This window comes from Pseudoliparis swirei, chromosome 23, assembly GCF_029220125.1.
Source record: "Pseudoliparis swirei isolate HS2019 ecotype Mariana Trench chromosome 23, NWPU_hadal_v1, whole genome shotgun sequence".
NCBI lineage: Eukaryota > Metazoa > Chordata > Actinopteri > Perciformes > Liparidae > Pseudoliparis > Pseudoliparis swirei.
Window position 1 is genome coordinate 21,440,221 of NC_079410.1, and position 24,867 is coordinate 21,465,087.

The 24,867-nt window shown below is 43.5% G+C and overlaps 1 protein-coding gene across 3 annotated transcripts; it reads left to right on the top strand.

Annotated features, from left to right (window-relative positions):
* The first annotated feature begins 5,133 nt into the window (after positions 1-5,133).
* LOC130189028 (endoplasmic reticulum membrane sensor NFE2L1-like) lies at positions 5,134-24,305 on the top strand. Of its 3 annotated transcripts, XM_056407635.1 has the most exons (10): positions 5,134-5,155; positions 8,343-8,500; positions 8,616-8,992; positions 9,094-9,276; positions 15,836-15,994; positions 19,092-19,160; positions 19,454-19,600; positions 19,712-19,856; positions 20,456-21,136; positions 21,279-24,305. In XM_056407635.1, the coding sequence occupies exons 3-10, from the start codon at positions 8,720-8,722 to the stop codon at positions 22,250-22,252; spliced, it is 2,631 nt and encodes an 876-aa protein (XP_056263610.1). In that variant the 5' UTR covers positions 5,134-5,155; positions 8,343-8,500; positions 8,616-8,719; the 3' UTR covers positions 22,253-24,305. The 3 variants fall into 3 exon arrangements, with proteins under 3 accessions (XP_056263610.1, XP_056263608.1, XP_056263609.1); XM_056407633.1 differs by having other exon boundaries at positions 8,343-8,992; XM_056407634.1 differs by lacking the exon at positions 5,134-5,155 and having other exon boundaries at positions 7,794-8,992.
* The last annotated feature ends 562 nt before the right edge of the window (positions 24,306-24,867 follow it).

A 24,867-nucleotide genomic window follows, 5' to 3' on the forward strand; every position in this document is an offset into this window, starting at 1 on the left:
GAGGTGTATAGAGGCCCATTTCCATCAACGATCACTCCAGTGTTCTAATGGTACATTGTGTTTGCTAATCGCCTTAGAAGACTAATGGATGATTAGAAAACCCTTGTGCAATTATGTTAGCACAGCTGAAAACAGTTATGCTGGTGATATAAGCTATACAACTGGCCTTCCTTTGAGCTTGAAGTTTGAAGAACAAAATTAATACTTCAAATATTAATTATTATTTCTAACCTTGTCAATGTCTTGATTATATTTTCTATTCAATTTTCAATTCATTTGATAAATAAAAGTGAGTTTTCATGGAAGACACGAAATTGTCTGGATGACCCCAAACTTTTGAACGGTAGTGTATATATATAAAATAAGTAATATACATGAAAACAGCACGTAGAATGTGCCATAACTGTCTCTTACAGAATGCTAAAACAAGGACGCCATCAAAGGGAAAGCTGTAGGGGAGATTGACACAGCTAGCGTTTGCTAAAGCTAAATTGTCATACATTTTTCTCTGTTGACGTACGTATAAAGTATATTAAATTAATTGAATATCTTTAAACAGGGTGTCCGCGGGTCCTTAAAAAGCCTTAAAAAGTCTTAAATTGTCTTAAATTCAGATTGGATTGGTCTTAAATTTTTTGGGAGTCATGTCCAGGGGTTTTCCTGGGTCAAAATGGGTCTTCGGTGCTCCCAAAAAATATGTTGGCGCGCTGCGCGCGCACCGTCTATTTATGCAGGTCGGGCTGTTGAGTGATCAGCAGCTGTCCGCTCGGTCCATTCGCGCACCTCACAGTTGCGTATTGATCAGACAAGAAGACACGCTTATCAACTCCAGTGTTTCCCCTATAACAGGGTGAAATCCCCCCCCCCGCAAACAATTCTCGGCTCGCGCGACAGAGCGATGTGCGCGCCGGCATCGAAGCTCTGCCGTGATGCGCGCACACGGGTGAGCACCGCGTATTCGGTCCTATCCCCTACAACGTGAAGCATCGGCTACTTTAGAAAACATGGCAGGATGCAAGTTCAACAACGGCTTGAAAAGAACGAGTGTTTCTGGTCACGGTCGGTGAAATGCTTCTGAAGCTGCGTTATGTGTCGCGAGACTTTCCAGCGGTGGAATCTCACGTGCAGAGCAAGAAGCACAGAGACTAGCGAGCCGCCAGCAGCGCGCGGGCTAGCTGCTGCTCGCCGAGCTGCTGCTCCGCGCTAGCTGCTGCTCTGCGAGCTCCTGCTCGCCGCTAGCTCCTGCTCGCGCTAGCTCCTGCTCCGCCGCTAGCTCCTGCTCCGCCGCCCATAGCACGTCAACGCTACAACGCTGGAGGTCACCGGAGGAAATCCAGCGCCTTGCAACAAAGAGCTCATCACCGAAGACCAACGCTGCGGCGCGTTCTTCATTCTGTTCCACGAGACTCTGGACCAGACCACCGCGAGCAGACAGCTGGACTTCATGTGCTCTTGGTGAAATGACCACGTCCAGTCAGGATCCTGTGGAGCTCATGGGCCATGACACCGCCCAGGACCTACTTCAGCACCTCAAAGTAAGTCTAACATAAATATATGTATTAACTATCCTCTTGTATATGTGTATGTGTTTCATATAGTTAAGCTTTACTCATGTGTCAAGTTAATAACAGCTATGCATAGGCGAACTACACATTAATTAGACTAATTAAAAATAGTTTTAGAATGGTAGTAAGTAGAGTGGTGTTTACCTGTCAATATGTCTACATAGTGTTCACTAGGCTCAAGAGATGGCTCACGTTGCTTAATTTGTAAAAATAGTATTCATTCCTATTTATCCAGTCTGACATTAATCTGAAGTGGTGGTGTCATAAGAGATGTGGTGACTGTTGTTTGGCTAATGTCTGCCTTTTCTTTCTTTTTTCCAGGAGAATGGACCAAATGTCAACTGGAAGTTTTTATATTAATACAGTTTGAAAAGGATTGTTTTCCTAGTATATTCAAAAAAGCTCAGGAGTAGACATGAACCTGTGCACAAACATCCATCACATAGAGACATGAGAACTCACACTCACTCACCCACACACATACATTCTATTATGTAAATGAATTTGCATTTTAAAAGCAGCTGGAAATGTTATTTGTTATTTTATGGATTTTTTTTGTTCAAAAGGAACTTTGTTGCATGTATTTTTTAAATATATTTACTTAATTTTAGAGACATTTGTTCATGGGACTTAAATGTTCTGAAAATTTATTAATAAATATAATTTACAACAGCAATGACATTTGTGTTATCCTTTTGCATTACACCATACTGTTAATTTTGAACAGACATCAGTGTGTTTACTTTGAATTAATTAATATAGATTAATGTATATTTCCATCGTAAATTAGGTCTTAAATTTTATTTAGACGTGGTCTTAAAAAGTCTTACATTTCACTGGTTTATTCCTGTAGACACCCTGTTTAAATTTGTGTTTGCTATTCCACATTACTTTATGAGATGGTTGCTAAATACAAAAAAGGATGGAGTTAAAAAAAAAAAAATCTAGCGCTAAAGACTAGCGTATTAGCCGAGTAGCAGTGTTAGCTGATAAACCAGTTATATATTTATGTTACTTTCCAATATTTTGAACTTCGAAAGAAAATGACACGTTCATATTTAGCTTTTTCTTTTAAACCATGCAAACCAATTTCCGTAAACTAAACAATTAAAGGTGTTTGACTCAAGTCAAGAGGATTTAGACCTTGTAGATTACTTGATACTTTACTTGAGATGTGTGCTGGAGTAAATGGAATTTATGTATCGTTTATTATATTAATGTCAAAATAAACCTCAATAGTGGATGGTGCAGAAATACATGTAATTCCTATAAACAATGAGTGGACAAAAAAATCCAAATCAAATTTTATTTTCTGAAAAAGACACAAAAGGGTTGTCTTGGATTTATTTAATATTTCTCTGAAGGTCCACGATTAGCTTCTCTGAGCCCTCGAGCAGCATCACTCACGCTGCAGTGAGCGTGAGTTCTTCTTCTTCTTCTCCTCATCATTACAGAGTTACAACACATTCAATGAATATGACAGAGTGTATGAATAGTTGGTGATAGGCATGGACCACGATCCAGACCTCCATGATCCATCAGCCACATGGAGGTAGAGAGGAGGAGGGCATCAGCAGGGCCATGGAGGCAGGAGGCATCGCGAAAGAGGCCGGATCAATGAGGCCAGGCCCTTGAGGCAGGAGGCACAGAGAAGGAGGCGGGGCCATTGGGAAGGAGGCCAGGTCTGGATGCAGGAAGCAGGGGTCAGGGGTCAGGACCAGCTCCAGGCACAGCCAGGTCTAATGGACCCGATGAGATGTGGAGTCACAAGGACTCTGGAGAGGAAGCAGAGTTAGTAATGTGTGATGGAGAGATGAGAATTCATCCATAAGGAGAGAGAGAAGAGGAGAGAGGTGCTCAGTATATCCTAGACGTCCCCCAGCAGCCTCTCAGCCTCTAGCAGCATCTCTAGGTCTGGACCAGGTGAACCCGATTCAGGTCTAACTATAAGACCATCAAGAGGAAAGTCTTCAGTCTCCATGAGGGGACTGTGTCTGCCTCCAGGACTGAAGGTGGAGCTGGTTCAAGGTTCAAGGTTTTTTATTTGCCATCTGTGCCTAGACCAGCAGTCCAGACACATCGGAATTATTTTTGCAGGGTTCTCCGAGTCAACAGGTACAAAACAAACACACTATAATAATAATAATAGTAACCGTAATAATAATAGAAATATGATTTTTTTTTTTAAACACTGTACAAAAAACACACTGTACATAGTGTGGTAAAGTGTATGCAATATTTACAGTATTAACAGTAGTAAGTAGGTAGGTAGGCTAGTGCTGTACCTAGCTTGTAAAAGGAAAGAAAGAGGGGGAGGTTCCATAAAAGAGGAGGAGCTTGATACCTGAAGGCTCTAGCTCCCATCCTACTTTTTAATACTCTAGGAACCACAAGTAGCCCTGCATTTAGTGAGGCAGCTCTCTAGTGGGGCAATATAGTACTACAATCTCTCTAGTGGGGCAATATGGTACTACAATCACTCTAGTGGAGCAATATGGTACTACAAGCTCTCTAGTGGAGCAATATGGTACTACAATCTCTCTAGTAGGGCAATATGGTACTACAAGCTCTCTAGTGGGGCAATATGGTACTACAAGCTCTCTAGTGGGGTACTATGGTACTACAAGCTCTCTAGTGGGGCAATATGGTACTACAATCTCTCTAGTGGTACAATATGGTACTACAAGCGCTCTAGTGGGGCAATATGGTACTACAAGCTCTCTAATGAGTCAATATGGTACTATAAGCTCTCTAGTGGGGCAATATGGTACTATAAGCTCTCTAGTGGGGCAATATGGTACTCCAAGCTCTCTAGTGGGGCAATATGGTACTAGCTCCTTAAGATATGACGGTGCATCACCAATCAAGGCTTTGTAGGTCAGGAGAAGAATTTTAAAAGTGATTCTTGATTTTACAGGGAGCCAGTGCAGAGCAGCTAGTGCAGGAGAGTGATGTGATCTCTTTTCTTAGTTTTAGTGAGAACACGAGCTGCAGCATTCTGGATCAACTGGAGGGACCTAAGAGACTTATTTGAGCAATAATTTAAAAAAAAATTTTTATACAAAGATAGGAAGATGAAAATTATTAGTATTATTAATAATAATAATTTAAAAAACACTGTTCAAAACAATTATTAGTATTATTAATAATAATAATTTTAAAAACACTGTTCAAAACAATTATTAGTATTATTTTGAATAAACAGACAGTCCAAAACGATAATAATATCATTATTATCGTCCTCATTCCTTTTTCTTATTATTTTACTCTGCAATTATTTCCGATTGATACTTTTGTATTTCCTCTTTTAATATGATTTGGAAAGCCAAACTGTGTGTGTTATGTAATAGAGTAATAAATAGATCACAGCACACTATTTATTATCCAAACACTCCCACGGACTACGCCTCACGCGCACAAACAAAACGCCAGCGCTTTTCTTTTGTGTGTGTGTGTGTGTGTTTTGTTTTTTTGTTTCCAGGGCGGAGCCACAACGTCATCACCGGGTGTCGCTTTATAGCCCCGCCTCCCCCGGCAGGACCGGAGAACACACTAGAACCAGGACACGCGCAGCTGAGCACTCCGAGCTGGTAAGACGCATTCAGAGTATTATTATAATATTATAACTTTAGTCTCCGCTATAGTCTCGTGACCACGTGTGTTTACTATCAGCAGTGCGTTTTGTGTTGTTGTTGTTGTTGTTGTTGTTGTTTTCATATGTTGTCCAAAACGTTGGGTGTTATTTCTGAAGCTTCTTTGTCGTGAATCATGAGGATCAGGGATGAACAACATTGTGTAACCTGTTGATCTCCTTCAAGGGACGTGGTACCACAACTATATAACAGTGTCATTACATCACAGTATTAATATGTAATACTCGTGCTCTCTTACATGTTCTGCTGTTTATACTCCACTGCAAAAACAATAGAGACTATTGTACTTTCACTTGTCTGGGAGCTCCGATGATGAATCACCTTTAAAACTTAATATGTTACATACAACACTGTGAGCTCATAAAATATGATGTATTGTTCCTGATTAGTCTAACTTAAGTTAATGTTAACTTCACAACCTCCAACTATAACCATAACATGTGACTGACACATTAATACAGCTGTAATAAGACTACTACTACTAATAATAATAATAACAATAATAATAATAATAACAATAACAATAATAATAATAATCTACAACTGTACAACAACGCACAGGGGCCATTTTTGTTTATTATTAGTACTTTTACTTTGAAGCTTGAAATACATTTAGCTCCTAATACTAATATTTCCACATCCGTCACTGCTCCACCACATGCAATAAGCTGCTAATGAAGCGACGCGATCGGCTGCACCATCACATGGCGTGCTATAGTTTATATTTCAGCGTGGACTGACTTAACAAAGGTCAAGACCCAGGAAAGAGGGATGTAGCCGCGCTTGCTCTCTGGCCGCCATCTTCAAATGTTGTTGTTGGTGGTGGTAGAAGAGTCAAAAAGGAAATGGCTGTGGCTGTATCTTGTAATAAACAATAATAACAATAAATCGGATATCGGATATGACTTCCAATGATTCAATTATTATTGCACTCACTATATTATTATATTATAAGCAGTAGATCCCAAAAGATAGCATAGTCCGAAAAAAAAAGATTGAATTAACATCATATCGCAACTGCCTTTTTTTTACCATCAATCGGTATTTTAGTGTCGGGAAATCAATGTTATCCGTTTCATGTAACACATTGAGTCGGATGTGATGTCCGGGTCCTTCATCCGATTAACACCCTGGATAGCTCGCCGATCCCCAGTTGATCTTCGACTCGCTCTTTGCTCACTCTGAATTTCGGGAACTGGAACCGTTTGCGCGTCGATGCGCCGCGCTCCTCCTCCCTCCCTCCCTCCGCCCTGACCCGACGTGACCAGAAAAAGATTGTTGCAGCGGGCACTCGGGCAACTGGAACACAGAAAAATAACCAGTCCCCAGTCCCGCTATAACTATTGGTGCTTAACTCCATTTCCTCCTCCTGCCCCCTGAGATCGGGTCTGTGCTGGCGCGGGTGTGCGCGCATCACGGCCGAAGTGCGACCCGAGAAGTGTTTGAGGGGTGCTGACGATATGCCTCTCTGTCTCTATGTCTTTGTGTGATATACATATATAAAAGCCTAATAATATTTCTAGAAATAATATATATACTATAATAATTATTTATTTATAATATTAATGAAGCCTATTTTTTTTTTGCCAAGCACTCAGCACCCTTGGCCTGGCAGCTCAATGGCGTCCAATAGCGGCGGCGGCGGCGGCGCTGCAAACAACGCTCTGGAGAACACAACACCTCTGACATTAGAGCCGACAGAATTTATGCTTAATGTATAAAGGGTGGTGAAGGTCAGCGAAAAAATGGTATCACCACGAGTTGTAATGAAAACAAGCCACACCTATCGTATCGGATATGACATGCTTGCAACCAATGATTCGAATCACTGCACCATATATTGGGATAACAGCAGATCCCCCCAAGCATAGCATAGTCAAACTAAAGCAAGATTATACCATCATGTATGTACGCTGACACTTTCACATTCATAGAACGTATAATTGAATAACACTTCATTGTTTCCCAAGATGGAATATTGCCCTCGTTCATTAGTCCACGAGGAATAAAAACCACAATGCACACAATGTGAGCAGACAAAAACAACATTAAAAAAAACCCAGATATGAGTGTTAGTTATTTTTTTCTTAAGGTGGTATTGAAGAGTTGCAGTCAGCTGTTCCACTGCAGCCTCTGTCAACAGGTCACTAGCGTGAAGGGAGGAGACGGGGATAGAGGGGGTTTCCCAGGCAAACGCTGGCAATGACATCATGCGGCTGCAGTGGGTAAACTCAGGCAGGTGATTACCAAACCCTTTCTAGAAGTTACTCAGAGAGAGAGAGAGAGAGTGGTGATACTTCCCCGTCTGTTTGCCTTATCTCCTCTCACAAACTGTCAGACCTCTTAACCGCCGGCCAGGGCCACACTGACAACGGGAGATTACCTCCTGAGAACCTATTATCACTGGCACTGTGGCGGCGGCCCTTATTGTGCTGTATCCTGTTAGCAACTGGGATGTCTGTGTGTGTGTGTGTGTGTGTGTGTGTGTGGGGGGGGGTAGCAGAAGTCTGCTGTGTGGCTGAATGAGAACCAATGGGACACCAATGGGCTGGAACGCTACCCGCTCCAACTCGGAACCCAGCGGCGAGGCGATCGGCTCAAAGCTGCTGCCAAAGTCCGGAAGAAAAAAATCGCACACTCGCCGAATTGTCTGCGGGCCGATGCCCAATACGTCCATGTGACCCAGCTGCAGCAGATTAGCCACGGACAGACACCGAGATGCTCACTCACTCACTCCTTCCCCATCCTCCTGGTGGAGATGACTAACCGATCGATGGAGCGGTAGACCAGCAAGTCCCGTGTTCTGCGAGGTTAAATTAACGTTGTTTTTTCACGAGTTTTAAGTTCCCCCATCGGAAAGGGCTGCAAAGGGAAGTGGAGGAACTATTCTGAATATAGCTCCAACTGATATTGATAATCTTAGTAGACAGTTCTAGCCGGGGGAACTATAGTTGTTATATTGCCTTCTTCAAACTTACATCCATTGTGATTTGTAGGCCACAGAACACAGGAGTCTGACATACAACCCCATTTCAAATAATTCACACGACGAATGATACTTGTGCAATGTTTGTCCGGTGCCGTCCATCCTCTGTTCTGAAGTAATGTTCTCTTTCATCATCAGGATAAAAAAACATTGAAGAGCAACGACGACTTTTCAGACGAACCTGGAAAAGTTTCACAGTGAATCTTTGGTTTTCTCTTTGGATCCCAATCAGTCGTAGTGAGAGAAGAGTTCCGTCTTCTACGCGGAGCAGTTGGCTGAAACCGTCTCGTCTCCAGGTACACAACCAAGTATCCCAACCTGAGAGGGGGAGTAAAGACTTTCCAAGGGTACCAAGGATATTTTGTCTTTGAACCCAGAGGTCTTATTCCTTCGAACCTCCTCCTTCCTCAGGGGGGTCAGCGCTGCCTGACACATCTTAGCGACTACCCCCCTTTGCAGTGGTGACTGAGCTGAGCTCCGGACCCTTTTGTCCGTCTCCTGACGAACCAAAGACCATGCTGCAGCTGAAGAAATACTTAACGGAGGGCCTCATCCAGATGGCCATCCTGCTCAGCCTGAGGATCGACGTGGGAATGGATCCCTATCTGCCTCCCTCGTTGCACCAGATGATCTTGGGTCCGACCTCCGTGCTGACCCAGACGCAGTTCCACAACCGCCGCAACCGCCTGGGGGACGGCCAAGAACTGCACCCCAAGAGCGTGGACCTGGACGACTTCTTTACCACGCGAAGGCTGCTGGGCTGGGTCCACTCTCTGGACAGACTACAGGTGGGGGAACACCGGTCTGATGGAATCAGAATGCGATGGTCCGAGTCTTTATTTACCAGAGGCTCTTACCAATCCTCTATCTCGTCATACCTTTTCCACAGGTCCCTCAAGCAGAACTGGAGACATGGCTGGTCCAGCGGGAGCCGGATCCTCTTCCCATAGTTTGTCCAGACCTACTGGAAAGAGCCCCCGCTGAGGTAGAAAGAGGCCGCACTGCCCCACCTGTGGAACCCAGAGCTGGACTTGGTACCTTGCGGGTAGACGAAGAGGAAGAGGATAAAGAGGTAAAGCAGTTCATTTACACGGCTTAGCAACATTTAGGATTTGACTGTAAAGAAGAACACATGGTTATGTAATGATGTCACCAGTCATAGGAGTCTTCAGAGCTCAGTTCAGGTGGGGTCGCCATGGTTATATAGACCGCATATCAGCAATCTCTGTTGACCCTTGTTCATGCACCGATTGACGGGTTTCACAAGATACCGTGAGGACAAAAGTTTGTTTTAATGATCTGCTGGAAACAAACGAGTTACTACAAGTTAGTCTTTTTAATGAGAGCTCACGAGCAGTCCGATTCAGACCCAAACTGATTAGATAGAATCAGAATAGTTTCTCCCACAGCCAAATTGTAGACCCTCCCAAAGTCCGTTAAAGGACCACTGACCCCCCCCCCCCCCCACATGCCACAGAAGTAGAAGTTCTAATATGTGTATTTTAAAATCATTTAAATCAGTGTTGTGGGACGACAGTGCCGTGAGTGTAATGCCATGTAAGATGGTGAGTCAGCACTCGATGAGTCAGCAGAAAGCTCACCAAACCACAGCCAGGAAGATGAAGCAACACAAGGCACACAGTTGAAATACAGGAGCAACACCCTGCTGGAGAGAATACACATCGAGTCTCAGACCTCTACGTTGGTCCTTGTGTGTTACCTCAGTAACTTCCTTCAGACCTAAAGGGATAGTTATCAGTCCATTAATTGTGTACTATATTTAGAATGTTACCTTGCAGTGAGACAGTTATACAGCCTAAAGTTCTGAATGGTGCAATAGGAAGCTGTTTCTCAATAGATGGTGGAGAACAAAACAGAGCTAAACAAGAGTGACTACCGGGCCTGAAGAGGCCCAAAATACACTATTCCCACTGCTTTTTAAAGGCACCTGAAGTATCCCTTCATGTCAGAATGTTAATGAGCTTTAAAGGTGTCGGTAGGAAGGACGTGGTTGTTTTCTAACGCTTCCCGCTAGTCGGCTGATCAGATCCCGGCTTCGGGATTGTATGTAACACGGAGACACAAGAGTCTCGTCTCACTCTCATAAACAAATGGGAGAACATGTGTTCTCTAAAACTGTTTCTTTAAGTCAGTCAACGTAGAAAAAGGGGAATCCGCTCACCTGACTTTTGTGTTACTCCGTGAGCTCCATTTAAGTATTCAAGGTTTTATTTGCCATTTTTGTCGAGACCAACAGCCCAGACACATAGGAAATGTAACAGGTTTGAAATAACACTTTAGAACAAATTTAAAATTGAAAACACTATCCAAAATATGTCCAAGAACAAGAAAAGGTGCTAGCATGTACAGTTGTGGATACAGATAGTCATACTATGTCACATATTGCACATGGTAGGTGTAGTGTTAGGGTTAGGGTAATTACAGTGTTGGGTTATTACACATATTTCAATAGTTGTGTTTTGCCATCACTCTGACAGGCAGGGAAGAAGCTGTTGCAAAATAAATATTATTTTCTAATAATAATTCTTAATGGCAACACCTCAGATGTGATGGGTCAAGCTTACCCACGAGACGGACTTGCATTACCTGGCGGTCAGACCTGCCACCTCAGACACAAACATGTTGAAACAGAAAATGATCTGTACTGCACATCGTGCTCCCGGAGGCGTCTGAAATAGGGGAAGGGGCCGCTCTGGCCAACGGATTCTCACCCACAACCCCCCAAAAGAGGCTCGGCCGGTGAACCCGAGCTTCAAACTACGGGTCTCTCGGTACCCCGATGGCTTCAGCTTTGGACGTGCGTCAATAAACGCTTATTATTATGTGAATGTTGTGAATGTTGTGCCTCTTTAGCGAGTCTCTGCGGGTGGTGTCATTACCACGAAGTTTCATCACCGTTATTTATTTAGGAGGACACGAAACTCTCCCAAAGACTCCATAACAAACACACACATATAAATAGCCCCCAGATTGGCCTGAACATGTACACACATGCTGTGTGTCACATGCTCATGTGCAGCAGTTAATCAGGGTTACATTCACTGTGTGTGTGTGTGTGGTATTTTTCTTCTTCTTTTCCCTAGACTGTTATTCTTAGCTTTCACTGTGTGTGTTGATTGCATTTGCGCTTCAAAAACCATACAAATTGTGTTTTGTGCATTCAGTAAATTTGGGTTTTTAAAGCGGTTATAGGTTAGTTATTACTAATAATTAGAGATGCACCGATCAGGTTTTTGGTGCCGATCACCCATCACTGAAATCAGTATCTGCCGATCACCGATAATACCGATCACTGAAATCAGTATCTGCCGATCCGATAATACCGATCACTGAAATCAGTATCTGCCGATCACCGATAATACCGATCACTGAAATCAGTATCTGCCGATCCGATAATACCGATCACTGAAATCAGTATCTGCCGATCACCGATAATACCGATCACTGAAATCAGTATCTGCCGATCCGATAATACCGATAACCGATCACGGTGTCGATTGAAGCATTCTATTTATTGTGTATCATTATTGCCTAGGACTATGAGGAAATACATATATAAAGCAACTCAAACATTAAAGAAATTACCGATTTCTTTAAACATTTAGGACTTTTACTTTGAAAAATGTCCTAATTGATACATTAAAATTGTTTGATTGCTATTGTAGGGGATTTCAGATTATGTATGGAACACATCTGCATTATTCATTTCCTGGAACTCTTGGGGAAATCTATTTACAGGACTTTTTTTAACATACAAAAGTCTGACTTATTTTTATAAACTTCCTTGGTACAGTAAAAATGTTTTAATGTTAGCATAATTTAAGCTAAATATCAGAAAAGATCTATAAAGATACAAAATCAGTTCATTGTTTACTTATTTGTCGACATCTTATTTTGAAAAACGGATGTTGTTTCACGTGGTTCTTTCCGCTAACTTTGCAAAACCGGATGTTGTCACTTAAATCCTTCCGCTAACTTTATCAAAACCCTCGCGCGCTCCGGATCGAATGTGTTTACCGTGAGCATCAGTCTATAGGGGCAGACATGTGAGAGTCGGCTGAGTCGACCCAGAGATTCAACTCGGGGGACGGGGACGCCGCTCGGTGGTGAGGATCCCCTCGTGGACCTCTCACTCTGCGGCCCTCGCCGGGCGCATCGTCTCCGTTGCGGTGCGCAGCGATTGAAACGTCTGATAGTTCTTGCAGATGTTACGTCATCTGATCGGCCGTTTTGAGAACGCCGATCAAAACCGATAATGGGAATATCGGCCGATATGGATCGGCGCCGATCAGATCGGTGCATCCCTACTAATAATGTATTGATAATATCTTCAAATGTGTCCAGTTATTTTATTATTGACAGACTGGCAATAATAAGTCATATCTGATAATATTTTGATATCAGTATGTATTTTGCTTGACAACAGTTGCAGCTGCTTTAGTAGAAGTCACCGTGCTTTAAAGGGGAGAGATTCCATAAATTCAGTTTGAGATGGAGAGAGAAATACTTAACGCTTTATTTTTTATTTATTTTCTTTTTTCGTGTTTCTGTTTCCCCCCCAAAAAACCATTTTGCACAGACTTTGCTGCTTTGTGTAAATCTGCTCCGACATACTGGGAATCACATTATTAACCCAGAGGAAGAGCTGAGAATCAGCTTACCTGAAAGTATTTGTATTTTATTTGTATTTTAGAATACTTTTTTATGAAGACAAATTAAGATAACGTTGTGTTGAGAGCAGGGAGGTGAATGAGGAAAAAAATACGCTGATCGTTCTGGGGTTTCAGTTTGTTATTGGGATCTACAGCTGATGCTCAGTGTCATTTTACAACACACACACACATATACACACACACAAATGCACACACACACGCACATACACAGCACTTTTATGAGCTTGACTGGCTTGTTTTGAAACATGAACGTTGGCGACCAGACACACACTCTCACATCGCATCAGTTTTGCAATCCCTCCTGTTTACTCCATCCAAACACACAAGCACACACACACACACGCACACACGCACACCCAGGCATGCATGTAAACAAATGCATGAGGTGCCAACTGGGACATACTGACTAAGTGGTGCAGTCCAGTGTGCACATGTTTAAATGGGGTCAACAGGGGTCAACATTACGCACCACATTTAGATACATGGTCTAAAAAGTTGGGAACCTGAAGATCAATGTGAGTTGCAGCTAATGCTAATGCTAATACCACATACCTTGTGTGGTATTATTGAGGCATTAATCACACCCTAACCCCAAATATCCCTCCTATATTGAAGTTGTGCTTTCATAGATCCATGAATGAGAGTTTACAATGATAAACTGTGTCAGCCACAGAATTAAGCTAAAGAAAGCAGAGGAATGTAGTTTTGTTAATACCGAGTCACGAAGAAATTGTTCCATATAAAAAAGGTCTCGACACAGTCAAATGATTTAAGATGTTCATGTTGATGTTGCAGTGTTGGACTAGCCAATTTATTTTAATGAGAATAGTGGGGGTTTTTTTCTCACAAACTCAAATCTGGTCACCCTAGTTGTGGGCCGTACTAAACTAAATGTAATTGATTGGACCACCCCAGTGTGAGGGACGTGTGCACAGGTCTCCGGGTCCGTCTGTAAGCCCCCAGCCAGGAGAAGGTTGAAGCTATTCTGAGCCCGGCTGCCGGTCTCTGGGTCAAACGGGAGACTTTACGCTCTGTACAGGCTAACACAGGGTTCGTACGGTCATGAAAACCTGGAAAAGTCATGGAATTTTAAAATGGTCATTTCCAGGCCTGGAAAAGTCATGGAAAAAACTTAATTTTTAGAAGTTTTGGAAAAGTCATGGAAATTTGTTATAATCCCATGTTCATTTACGCCGAGTTTGAAATAATCAATATGTTTTTTAAAGAAAGACGCTTAAAATATAAGCCGGCGTACGCTCTCAATACGCAACATTTTCTAAATTGTTCATGTTTATACCGAGATTTTAGTTTGGTCATGGAAATTTGGTTTAAAGTCCTGGAAAAGTCATTAAAATCCATTGGTCAAAATTAGGGCTGCAACAACGACAGCGTCTCTGATATTGTTCAGGGGGCCGGTCCACATGGGGACCACTGCTCAGGAGAGGAAAGCTGTCAGTCTGTTTGTGACGGTTCATCACCATGGTGACCAGTGAACAGGTTCATCCACATGCTGACCAGTGGGTCTCCAGGACCTTTCCATGACTTTAAACCAAATTTCCATGATTAACCATTTTGTGAAAACTCTGTCTATACGTGACAAAGTGAGAAGATGTAGTATTTAAAATAACAATGAGAATTCCAAAGCATACCGTATATATACCATGTAAATTAACATTTGAATAAAACAAATTTGCATTACTTTTCCAAATATTTTTGGATTTTATTTTTTTCTATTACTTTTCTAGGCCTGCTAAATAGCCATTTAATAATTCCATGACTTTTCCAGGTTTTCCATGACCGTACTGTTTTGAATAAAGGGTTGAAAATGTAAGTTTTTTGTTTTTTTATCCGATTAATCGGTTAATCGATAAAATAATCAACCGATTAATCGATTATCAAAATAATCGTTAGTTGCAGCCCTAGTCAAAATGTGTAAGAACCCTGTAACGGACAGCAGTATCACACTCCTCCAGTGGTGAGGTGGCGTTTTTCATTACTAGTTAAAAGCAAAGACCAATTTAACATATTTTTATGTCAAGGGCTGAGATGAAAAATACATCCCACTAAAATGTGATGTTTGATGATTGTGATCTTCAGTCTCAGTCAACTCCAACACAACATATCGAGCTACTGGCACGTTGTCAACGCCTCACGGGAACCGTAGTTGTTGAATACTAATAAATATCATATATTATTGTACAATATGGCTAAATATCTATGACAAAATCATGATGGTGCAGAGCTCAACCCAATTATGACCACTTATGACAATGTACTGGATTATTTCTTCGCCAGGATTAGTTGCCAGGCAACCGGCAGGTACTGCAGGAAGTTCGGTTGGCCCAAAGTGGCTGAAACAATCTATGAATTGCTCCATTAAAAGTAACGTATCATAAAACTGAGGTGTGTAGTGGTTATTACATCTGTTACCCAGTAGGTCCTTGGATCAGAACCCAGTGCAGCCATTGCGTTAGGCCAGCGAGCTTTAATATAGACACGATACTCAACATGATGTGGTTTAACCCTTGTGTTGCCTTAGGGTCATTTTGACCCGAATCAATAGTACACCCTCCCCCCGCCTTTGGGTCATTTTGACCCGATTCAATGTTTCACCCTCCTGTTACCTTTATATTTACTAACATATTTTACCCGTTGGGTTCAATTTGACGCCAGCAATTAAAACCTCCAGAAAATTATTAGAATTAATATTGTTTTCCAAGTTTAAGTGTGAGGCACTTTATGTTTGTTTGTTGACTACCGAAAGAACACCGACATTAAACATTGAATGGGGTCAAATTAATCCTAAGGCGGGGGGAGGGTGTAATATTGATTCGGGTCAAAATGACCCTAAGGCAACACAAGGGTTAAAGGCCCTTGGGGGAGTTTTCAGAATCCAGCTCTGACTCGTTCGCTCTTCCTTTTTGTCTCTGCAACCAGGAGGAAACGCATCATGAATGTCATCACAGTGGCGCTCTGGAGGAGCCCGGAGAGGAGGAGGAGGAGGAGGAACACCTGGGTTGCAGGACAGAGGGAAGAGGAGGAGGTTCCTTCAACTGTGATAACATTGAAGAGCTAACTCCGAATGAAGGAGACCAGGTAAGTCGTAGTGAGACTCTGATTTATTCGATTTTTTCGATGAAGCTAGCAGCCAATTAGCTTAGCATTAGGCATTAAAACAGGTGAAAGCAGATTTAGCTCTTCTTAAAAGAGTAAAGAGAAACACATTTAAAGCTCCCTAATTAGCATTTGAATTTTTTTATTTCTCAAGATTTCCAACGGCTCAAAACTCTTTAATGGCGCCAAATTCAACATTCAATTCAGCACTTACGCATTGTTAGCGCCGTTCCCACCGTTAGTACTGTTCGCATCATTCGCCCTGTTTGCACCATTAGCATTGTTAGAGATGTCGCACCATTAGTACTGTATGCCCAGTTAGTGCTGTATGCACAGTTAGCGCTGTTTGCACAGTTTGCGCCGTTAGAACAGTTTGCGCTGTTTGCACAATATGCATTGTTTGAACCGTTGGCGCTGTTTACACTGATTGTGCTGTTTGCACCATTAGCGCTATTTGCACAGTTAGCACCGTTAGCGCTGTTTGCACAGAATGCTCTGTTTGCAGTGTTAGCGTTGTTAGCTGCGAGCCTCCAGCTCAGCCGACGTTAAGAGACAAAAGAAATGCGGCAACACTCGGATGTAGCACCTTTTTTTAAAGGAAGGTTTGTATGACGTGGCCTCGCTTGCTGTCTGTGTGAAAGTGCGGATGGCAGTTATTTTGTGAAGAATAAAATAGAGAGAGCTTTAAAAGTGACCGACTGCGTCTCTCAACCCAAATTCCTCGGGAGCAATATTGGCCTTTAACATTTTTGACATTGACAAAATGAACCAACACTAAAGTAACAGCGATGCTGTTCAGTCAAAGGAGATATGTATCCGTCCTGTCTTGTAATATTACTTGTGCCTCGAGAATCCAACATGGCAGGACGAGGAAGTAAGGCTTGTTCATACAACATCAGTACATCAGTGTGCGTTTTGAGAATTTGGTTATGAAATTGAATCCAAATTGTGATACTGGGGGGGCGGGCGGTACGGCCCCCCCAGTAGGACCTCTATCTGATGGTCTGTCTCCTGCAGCTGCACCAGTCATGCTTGGAATCTGAGCTGGATGCTTCAGCAGAATTTGCAAAGCATTGGACACACACACACGCACACACACACACACACACACAGTGTCCTGTTACACGCAGCTTTCTAACGCTGTGTGTGTGTGTGTGTCTTAGTCATGGATTACACACAAATGCTGCTGCAGGAATGAGTCCTAAAACCTCTGTGATTTACCACAATCTTAAGAGACCTTAAAGTTATGTTGTACGATATATATAAAACAAGTAAATATACACTACCGTTCAAAAGTTTGGGGTCATCCAGACAATTTCGTGTCTTCCATGAAAACTCACTTTTATTTATCAAATGAATTGAAAATTGAATAGAAAATGTAGTCAAGACATTGACAAGGTTAGAAATAATGATTCATATTTGAAGTATTAATTTTGTTCTTCAAACTTCAAGCTCAAAGGAAGGCCAGTTGTATAGCTTATATCGCCAGCATAACTGTTTTCAGCTGTGCTAACATAATTGCACACGGGTTTTCTAATCAGACATTAGTCTTCTAAGGCGATGATCAAACACAATGTACCATTAGAACACTGGAGTGATCGTTGATGGAAATGGGCCTCTATACACCTCTGGAGATATTTCATTAGAAACCAGACATTTCACCTAGAATAGTCATTTACCACATTAACCCTTGTGTTGCCTTCGGGTCATTTTGACCCGATTCAATATTTAACCCTCCTGTCGCCTTCGGGTCAATTTGACCCGATTCAATGTTTAATGTCGGTGTTCTTTCGGGAGTCAACAAACAAACATAAAGTACCTCACACTTAAACTTGGAAAACAATATTAATTCTAATAATTTTCTGGAGATTTTAATAGCTGGGGTCATATTAGCCTCAAGGGTAAAATATGTTAGTAAATATAAAGGTAACAGGAGGGTTAAACATTGAATCGGGTCATATTGACCCGAAGGCGACAGGAGGGTGAAACATTGAATCGGGTCAAATTGACCCGAAGGCAACACAAGGGTTAACAATGTATAGAGTGTATTTTTGATTAATGTTATCTTTATTGAAAAAACAGTGCTTTTCTTTGAAAAATAAAGACATTTCTAAGTGACCCCAAACTTTTGAACGGTAGTGTACCTCTTGTGAATTTAGAGGCCGACTCGTCCGCCTACACGGCCTCGTTGTGTGTGTGTGTGTGCTCGCGCTAATGCGGCCGCTTGCATTTATTTATAGCTTCACGTTCTGCTGATTGCATTTGCGCTTCAATAACCAGAAAAGTTGTGTTTTGTGCATTTAGTACATTCAAGAGGTTATAGAGTTATTGTGTGTGTGTGTTAAACAGGAGGGATTGAAAACTGACGGGAAGTGAGAATGTGTGTCTGGCCAGCGTTCAGGTTTCAAAACAAGCCAGTCAGTCACAAGCTAATACAAGTGATGTGTGCGTGTTGTAAAATGACACTGAGCTTCAGCATAACGTGTGTGTGTGTGTGTGTGTGTGTGTGTGTAAGAGAAAGAGAAAACTTAAAGTTAAGAAAATGTGCTTATGTGTGCTTGCTCTGTTAAACGCTGCTCTCCGCTGTCCCTCCCCTTTCCGACGGGGCAACGGCCCACGCTGCCCCACCGTTACCATGGAAACACCAATAAGCGTGAACCACACTGGCCAAAGTTAACATTGAGCGGTGGGGCACTTTCAGATCTGCCCCACGAAATCTGCCTGGCAACTAGACTGGAATAATGCAAAAACCACGAGACCTGTACCCCGTGACTAAGGAAAAAGAACATACAGTCAGATCGAGGCCGGTTACGGGTTAGTTAGCTATCGCTGGATTTCGAACAACTTCAGAAGAGTTTTTGCAGCCCATAGTATATCGGACTGGTCTGTATAGGCCTACTGTTATAATAATAATCAGCTACCCCTATTTTTGGGGCGGTGACATGATGTCATACAAAATTGCCCCACCAGAAATTTCAGGCTAAAATCGCCACTGCATATGGGTGTCGCTAAGGAAGTCAACCAGCTGGTCAGAACTGGCATGCAACTCAACGCTTCCTCTCTCTCTCTCTCTCTCCAGACTTTGTTCTCCCTTCAGGAGTGTTTCAGGCTGTTGGAGGAAACCTACGACGTGACAGAAGAACCACAGGTACAGCCTTTTCTCTTCTCTTCAGGCCGTTCGGTTGTGTCCTTCTTGGCCTTGAACAGTACACACAATGCGACCCGCTCAAGGCCTTAACACACCACAGCGGTTTTTGTGTGTGATTATTTTACATGTCAGTATATTTCTCAAACCCTTTCATTGAACAAGTGTTGCAACTGTCTCAAATTCGCATCACAACCGCCGGTATGAATGGTTTGGATGGGAAATACTCGCATGCAATATAAATATTTGATTTTTGTGTTTTTGTTGGTGTGTAAAGGCCTTTACTTGTCCCTCAGTTACATGATGTTGGTGGGATAAGGGGAGATCTGGGGTGTCAGCCACCAGGCAGGGAGCCCCTCTCGGCCCATATCACCCCCACTGGTAACCCTTCCTTGGAGCTGGAGCTCCACTGGCAGGACCTGTTGGCGATCCTGGACCCTGAGGTGAGCGTTAAGGAAGATACCTTTACATTTGGTCAAATAGATTCAGGTTCAATAGTGTGAGGAAGCCGAGATGCAACAAAATTGAGAATTGTTCGTATCTTTCTTCTCCAGAACACGAATGTTGACATGTTGGCTTCATTTGACGAGATCCAAAATTCAAGATCAACTGAGACCCTTCAGGGTGTTGGGTCTGAAGTTCCACGCCATGACGACAGCGTAACAGAGGCGGAGCTGGAGGTCGATTTAACGGAGCACGGTAATTCATTTTTGGAGTGGATGTTTGTCGTAAGGTTTCATGGACAGTATCTCGATAATTCAGTCCTCAAAAATGGAGCTTGACATTTGATTCTTGGCCTTGGAGACACCAGCTGGACATGGTCATTTTTTCTTCTTCAGCGGGTTGAGTTGATCAATTGTTAAGGCAAGCACTAAAAACCATCAATTGATTAACTCCATCTGCTGATGTGGTTGAAAGCTTTGGAAAACAGTAGGTTGGACCATTAGTTGAGAATTCAAAGGAGCTTTATACAACATTCAGAGTCTTGCACATGGCTCTCACATCTGGCAGAATTTACTATTGCTCCTTAAAAGTGCAAGATACAAGAATGGGAGCATTTCGATTGCCCCAACGGCTCTTAACATTGCTAAGTTGACCTCGGGCAAACAACAAGTGATAGTGCTGACAGAGGTTACAGTGTTTACCTGAGGGGGAGCCGGAGGGAGGGTACTACGCTTGCCAGACGATGCCGTCTGGCAGAATTCGTCATAAAACCAGAAAAATCTTGTGTTCTCGAATGTTCCATATTTGACTTTACCAAAGGCTCAGTTGCAAACATGCCTATTCTTTGTCTCCAGGCTTGTTGGGGCCTCCAAGGCCGTCGGAGCGAGAGCCAGCCCTGCTTCCCCTCACACCCAGTGCAGAGTTGGATGACCACATTTCAGCGAGGGACACTTTGAAAAGCTCTCACGTGAATCCCTCGCAGAGTCTTCCAGACCACACGCACCTGCTCGCCCAAGATCCTTCAGAAGATTTCTACGTGGGAATAAATGCAGATGACCACTCTAGTACCCTCAACATGAATCTGCTCACACATGGTCTTGTGGATACCATGGAAGGCAGTCCGTGTTCACGGTATGCGCCACATCCCAACAACCTTCCTAGCTTTGATGCTAACTTCCGTCCACGTGACTTGACACCTTCCAGTTTCACCCCGTCTCCTGAGTGGAATGGTATGACTCGAGACCCTCTGACATCTCTCCCCGGTTTCCTTCTGGTGGACGAAGAGGAGGGTGTCAATGATGAAGTCGGTCTCCCTAGTCCACTTTGTGACCTCCTAGAGGATGATGTCATCTTGGATGAAATGAGATTGTTGGACCTGGCTCTGGATGAAGGATTCAGCCCTGAAATGGCAGCCAGGCTGGAGGAGGAAGGTTTCCTTAGGCGTGAAACCGGCCGACAAGAAACCGGGAGAGATGTTGACCACTCGGGCTCCGATGTCGCGATCACGGAAGATCAACCAAGAAGACATCAGCAAGGTAATTAAATTGGTAGTCAGTCGAACTATTTCTGATAAAATATGCAATTATCTTTCTTATAGGAGCATACTAATGCTGAATTCAATTATGTAATATACAACTCTTGACTGTACCTCGACCTTTCCTTGTCTCCTCCTCCTAGACGGCCCAGGTGAGGCAGATTCGGACTCTGGTCTTTCTCTGGACTTCAGCCGCAGTCCTGCTTCTCCCTGTGCTTCTGAGGCCTTCTCATATTCCTCTTCCTCAACCTCCTCTTCATCTTGTACGTCGGCTGTGGGAAGTCCCTTCACTGAAGACGAGGACGAAGACACCGAGGAAGGGTTACTCGGCTCGGATATGGAGGTGACCATAAAGCAGGAGGCGCTGGAAGAGGAGGAGATGGGGGCAGTCGGAGGAGGGTACCCTGAAGATGTAAAGAAACCCTTCCCTCCCAACGATGGGGATCACAAGCTGTATAATGGCGTTTCTGGGCTGGAGCATATCGGCCACGATCACACGTACGACCAGCCCTGGTCCTCCTCTCCATCCCATGGCAAGATGTCAACCAAATCCTCCTTGCGACATGACGATGCCAAGCCTTACCACCGCTCTCCCTCCAGACACATCTCCGAGACCAAAATGTGGAGCCGGGATGAACGGCGTGCAAGATCCCGCAAGATCCCTTTCTCCATTGAGGGGATTGTAGATCTGCCAGTGGAGGAGTTTAATGAACTACTGGGCGATTACCAGCTCAGTGAGGAACAGCTCGTGCTCATCAGGGACATCAGACGCCGCGGTAAGAACAAAATTGCAGCGCAGAACTGCAGGAAGAGGAAACTGGACGTGCTGTACGAGATGGAAGACGATGTGACGGGTTTGAGACGCCACCATTCGCGGCTGCTCCGAGAGAAACAGGAAGCCCTGAGGAACTTGCAGGAAATGAAGCGCCAACTGGGCACGTTGTACCAGGATGTGTTTTCCAGGCTGCGGGACGAGGAGGGGATGCCGCTGAACGCCACGGAGTACCTGCTTGACTTTGAGTCCGATGGCACCGTCTCGGTAGCTTCACGCCACCAACAAAGGGAGGCGCTGCCGCTGACGAAAACCAGCAGGAAACAGAGGGACAAGAAGAAGTGAGGAGGCGGACACGCCATCCATATGGTCATGAACAGGATCGTGGTCTAACCACACGGGAGAAGCAGAAAATACGGATGCGGTGGTAAATGAAGGAACACGGGAATTCTTGATCTGGTGTCAGCGGAAGGTGCCATGAGACCCTCACACGCCCAAACGGATATCCCCAATAGTGATGTTTTATTATTTGAAGATATAGCGGGTGGCCGGATGAACAGAAAAAGGGTGGTGATCACCATAAGGGGTTTGACGGAGATCCATTCTTCATTCTAAATCATTTCTACACTGGAAAGGGACTTGGGTTCAACGATTGTACAACTCTGAGGTACACCTGTACCACCACCTATTGGAAACATCAAACTGACAGATGACCAGGGACCAGCACTTTAAAATACAAGTTCAATGCCGATGAACAATGCTGCTTGAACATACCGAGCTGAACAAGACAGCCGGCCGACGGCGGGCTGGTTCCTGGCCGTCTGGCTATCTGCTGATGGGCCTTTAGGGAAGGGTTGCTGGAACAGAAAGAGGGAACTTGTGATCGTGCCCCCTTGCGCTGGCACTCAAAAGCACTTCGGCAGGCTAAAGACATTACGGGGTCAACCCTGCGCATGTAGAGTTTCCAAAAATGAACCATGCTATTCGCCAAAGCTTCTCCAGTCATCGACAGCGAAGGACTTAGAGAGGAAATATGCCACCGTGGCAATTTGACCTGGAAGTCGTGGATTAGCGCCGATGAATCACGACATGGAAACTGTCCCTTGACCGACTTTGGCGGCATCAAAGCCAATTCACAAACGGCGAAACCTTTTTTGTCTATATAAGCTCTACGTTGGCACGTCCGTCTGTTCTGAATATGATTCACTGACTGAGGAGCAGGGTTGGGTCCCGAAAACCGGTGCCAATATATGATTGCAAGTCTTGCATTCATAAAAATAGGCCAACAAATAATAAACTAGCCATTATAACCATGTTTAAGCTAGCTCGTAGCTCTCGCTAGCGAGTAGCTGGCGCGAGCTACCGGTTTAGCACCGGTATCGTAAAAAACCCAAACGATACCCATCCCGACTGAGGAGTACGGGGGCCTGCATTCATTTTCACATTCTGAAAGCGTGATAGCGATGGGTTTGACCTGTGCCTTTTTTTTCTTTCTATGTTTTTAAATTTTTTTATGTATTTTCAACACACCTGTGAAGCTGTAGAAATCATATCGTCTACTTGAAAATAAGATGTTGGAAATCTGTATTCCAAGGGAAAGCCAGCCAAATGCAAAACACGGGATTGTCAAATCTTAAATTCATGGGTCAACCAAACCAACAGTCTCTCTTTTTCCTTTCTATGGAGAAAGGTATTTCTTTACTGTTGTCGGTTTGTTATCTTCTGATTTGGTCATATTGCTCTATTAATTTGGCCCACACATTTTTGCTCAACGGAGAATTAGAACTAGCGAACAATCTATTTATTGAGGGACTACAGAGTGTAGCCTCGTCACTAGGCCCCGACTGCACACACACATGTATTTATTTAGATATTTTCATTTAAGCAAGCGTCTAAAACTGGAATTTTCTTAACAGAGCTCAGTTTCTTTTTTGTGAAAAGCTCAAACTCCTCAAGTGTGCTCCTAGCTAGTACTTGATCACATTTAAAATGTGGAGTTTAAAGGGCCGGTGCAACAGAATTCAACTGAATCATCGAGGTTTAGAGAAGAAAAAAAAGGAGATTTAAAAATCTTTAAACTAGTTAAAAAACTTTTGGTGCTGCATGATTTTTAATCCGGTTTCAAAGTTAACCCAGGCCTCACAGCTTTAAGAGTGGTAGTTCAAAATGGATGTTGAATTACCCCAAATCCATATGAATGTACCTTCAGCTAACGCTGGAGAGAAAAAAAAGAGACGTCACCCTCGGGTGGCTAAGAACATGGCCGACTGAGACGGGAACTCCAGAGTTTCTGATGACTTTGATGCTAATAAATATAATAATTATATTTCTCAGGAAGAACTGAAGATGTTGAACTCTTGTCCTCTGCAATGGATCAAAATAAAAACAATGAATTGCATTTCTTTGGAGTCGATTGGTGTGTGGAGTCAGATAGGAGCGAGACCAACATGTGGCCGTGAGCCGAGGATTTGATTGACCACCTGGAAAGTCGGGGTACGACTGCGTGGCCGTGTACATGGAAGTCAACACATGACTTGGATTAATGTAAATATACTTTGAAGTCAGAATTTATACTCGTTGATTGTGCAGTACTACCTTGTATATGTTCAAATAATAATAATTTAAAGCATTTTAACACAAGCGTTCTGCACAAAAACAAAGAAATTCATACGTTTGAGAGTTGAACTTCCTCTGGTGAAGTGGGGGATGAGTGAAGAGTGCAAAGGAGGAGGAGGCTCGGTTATGTTCTGGAACAGTGAGTCTCGAATCAAATATCAAGACCATCGAAGCATTCTGGAGCTAAATGTGCTGCCCGGAGAACTCGGGTCGGTCCCGGGTCACGGTCCTGGAGTGGCCTTCTATGAGCCCCGATCTACGTGGGGGAAACATACCTGTTGCCAGGTGAAGGAGTCAGTTACAGAAGTCTGTTGGTTGCAGGGATCGCCTCAAAAGGTGGCAGA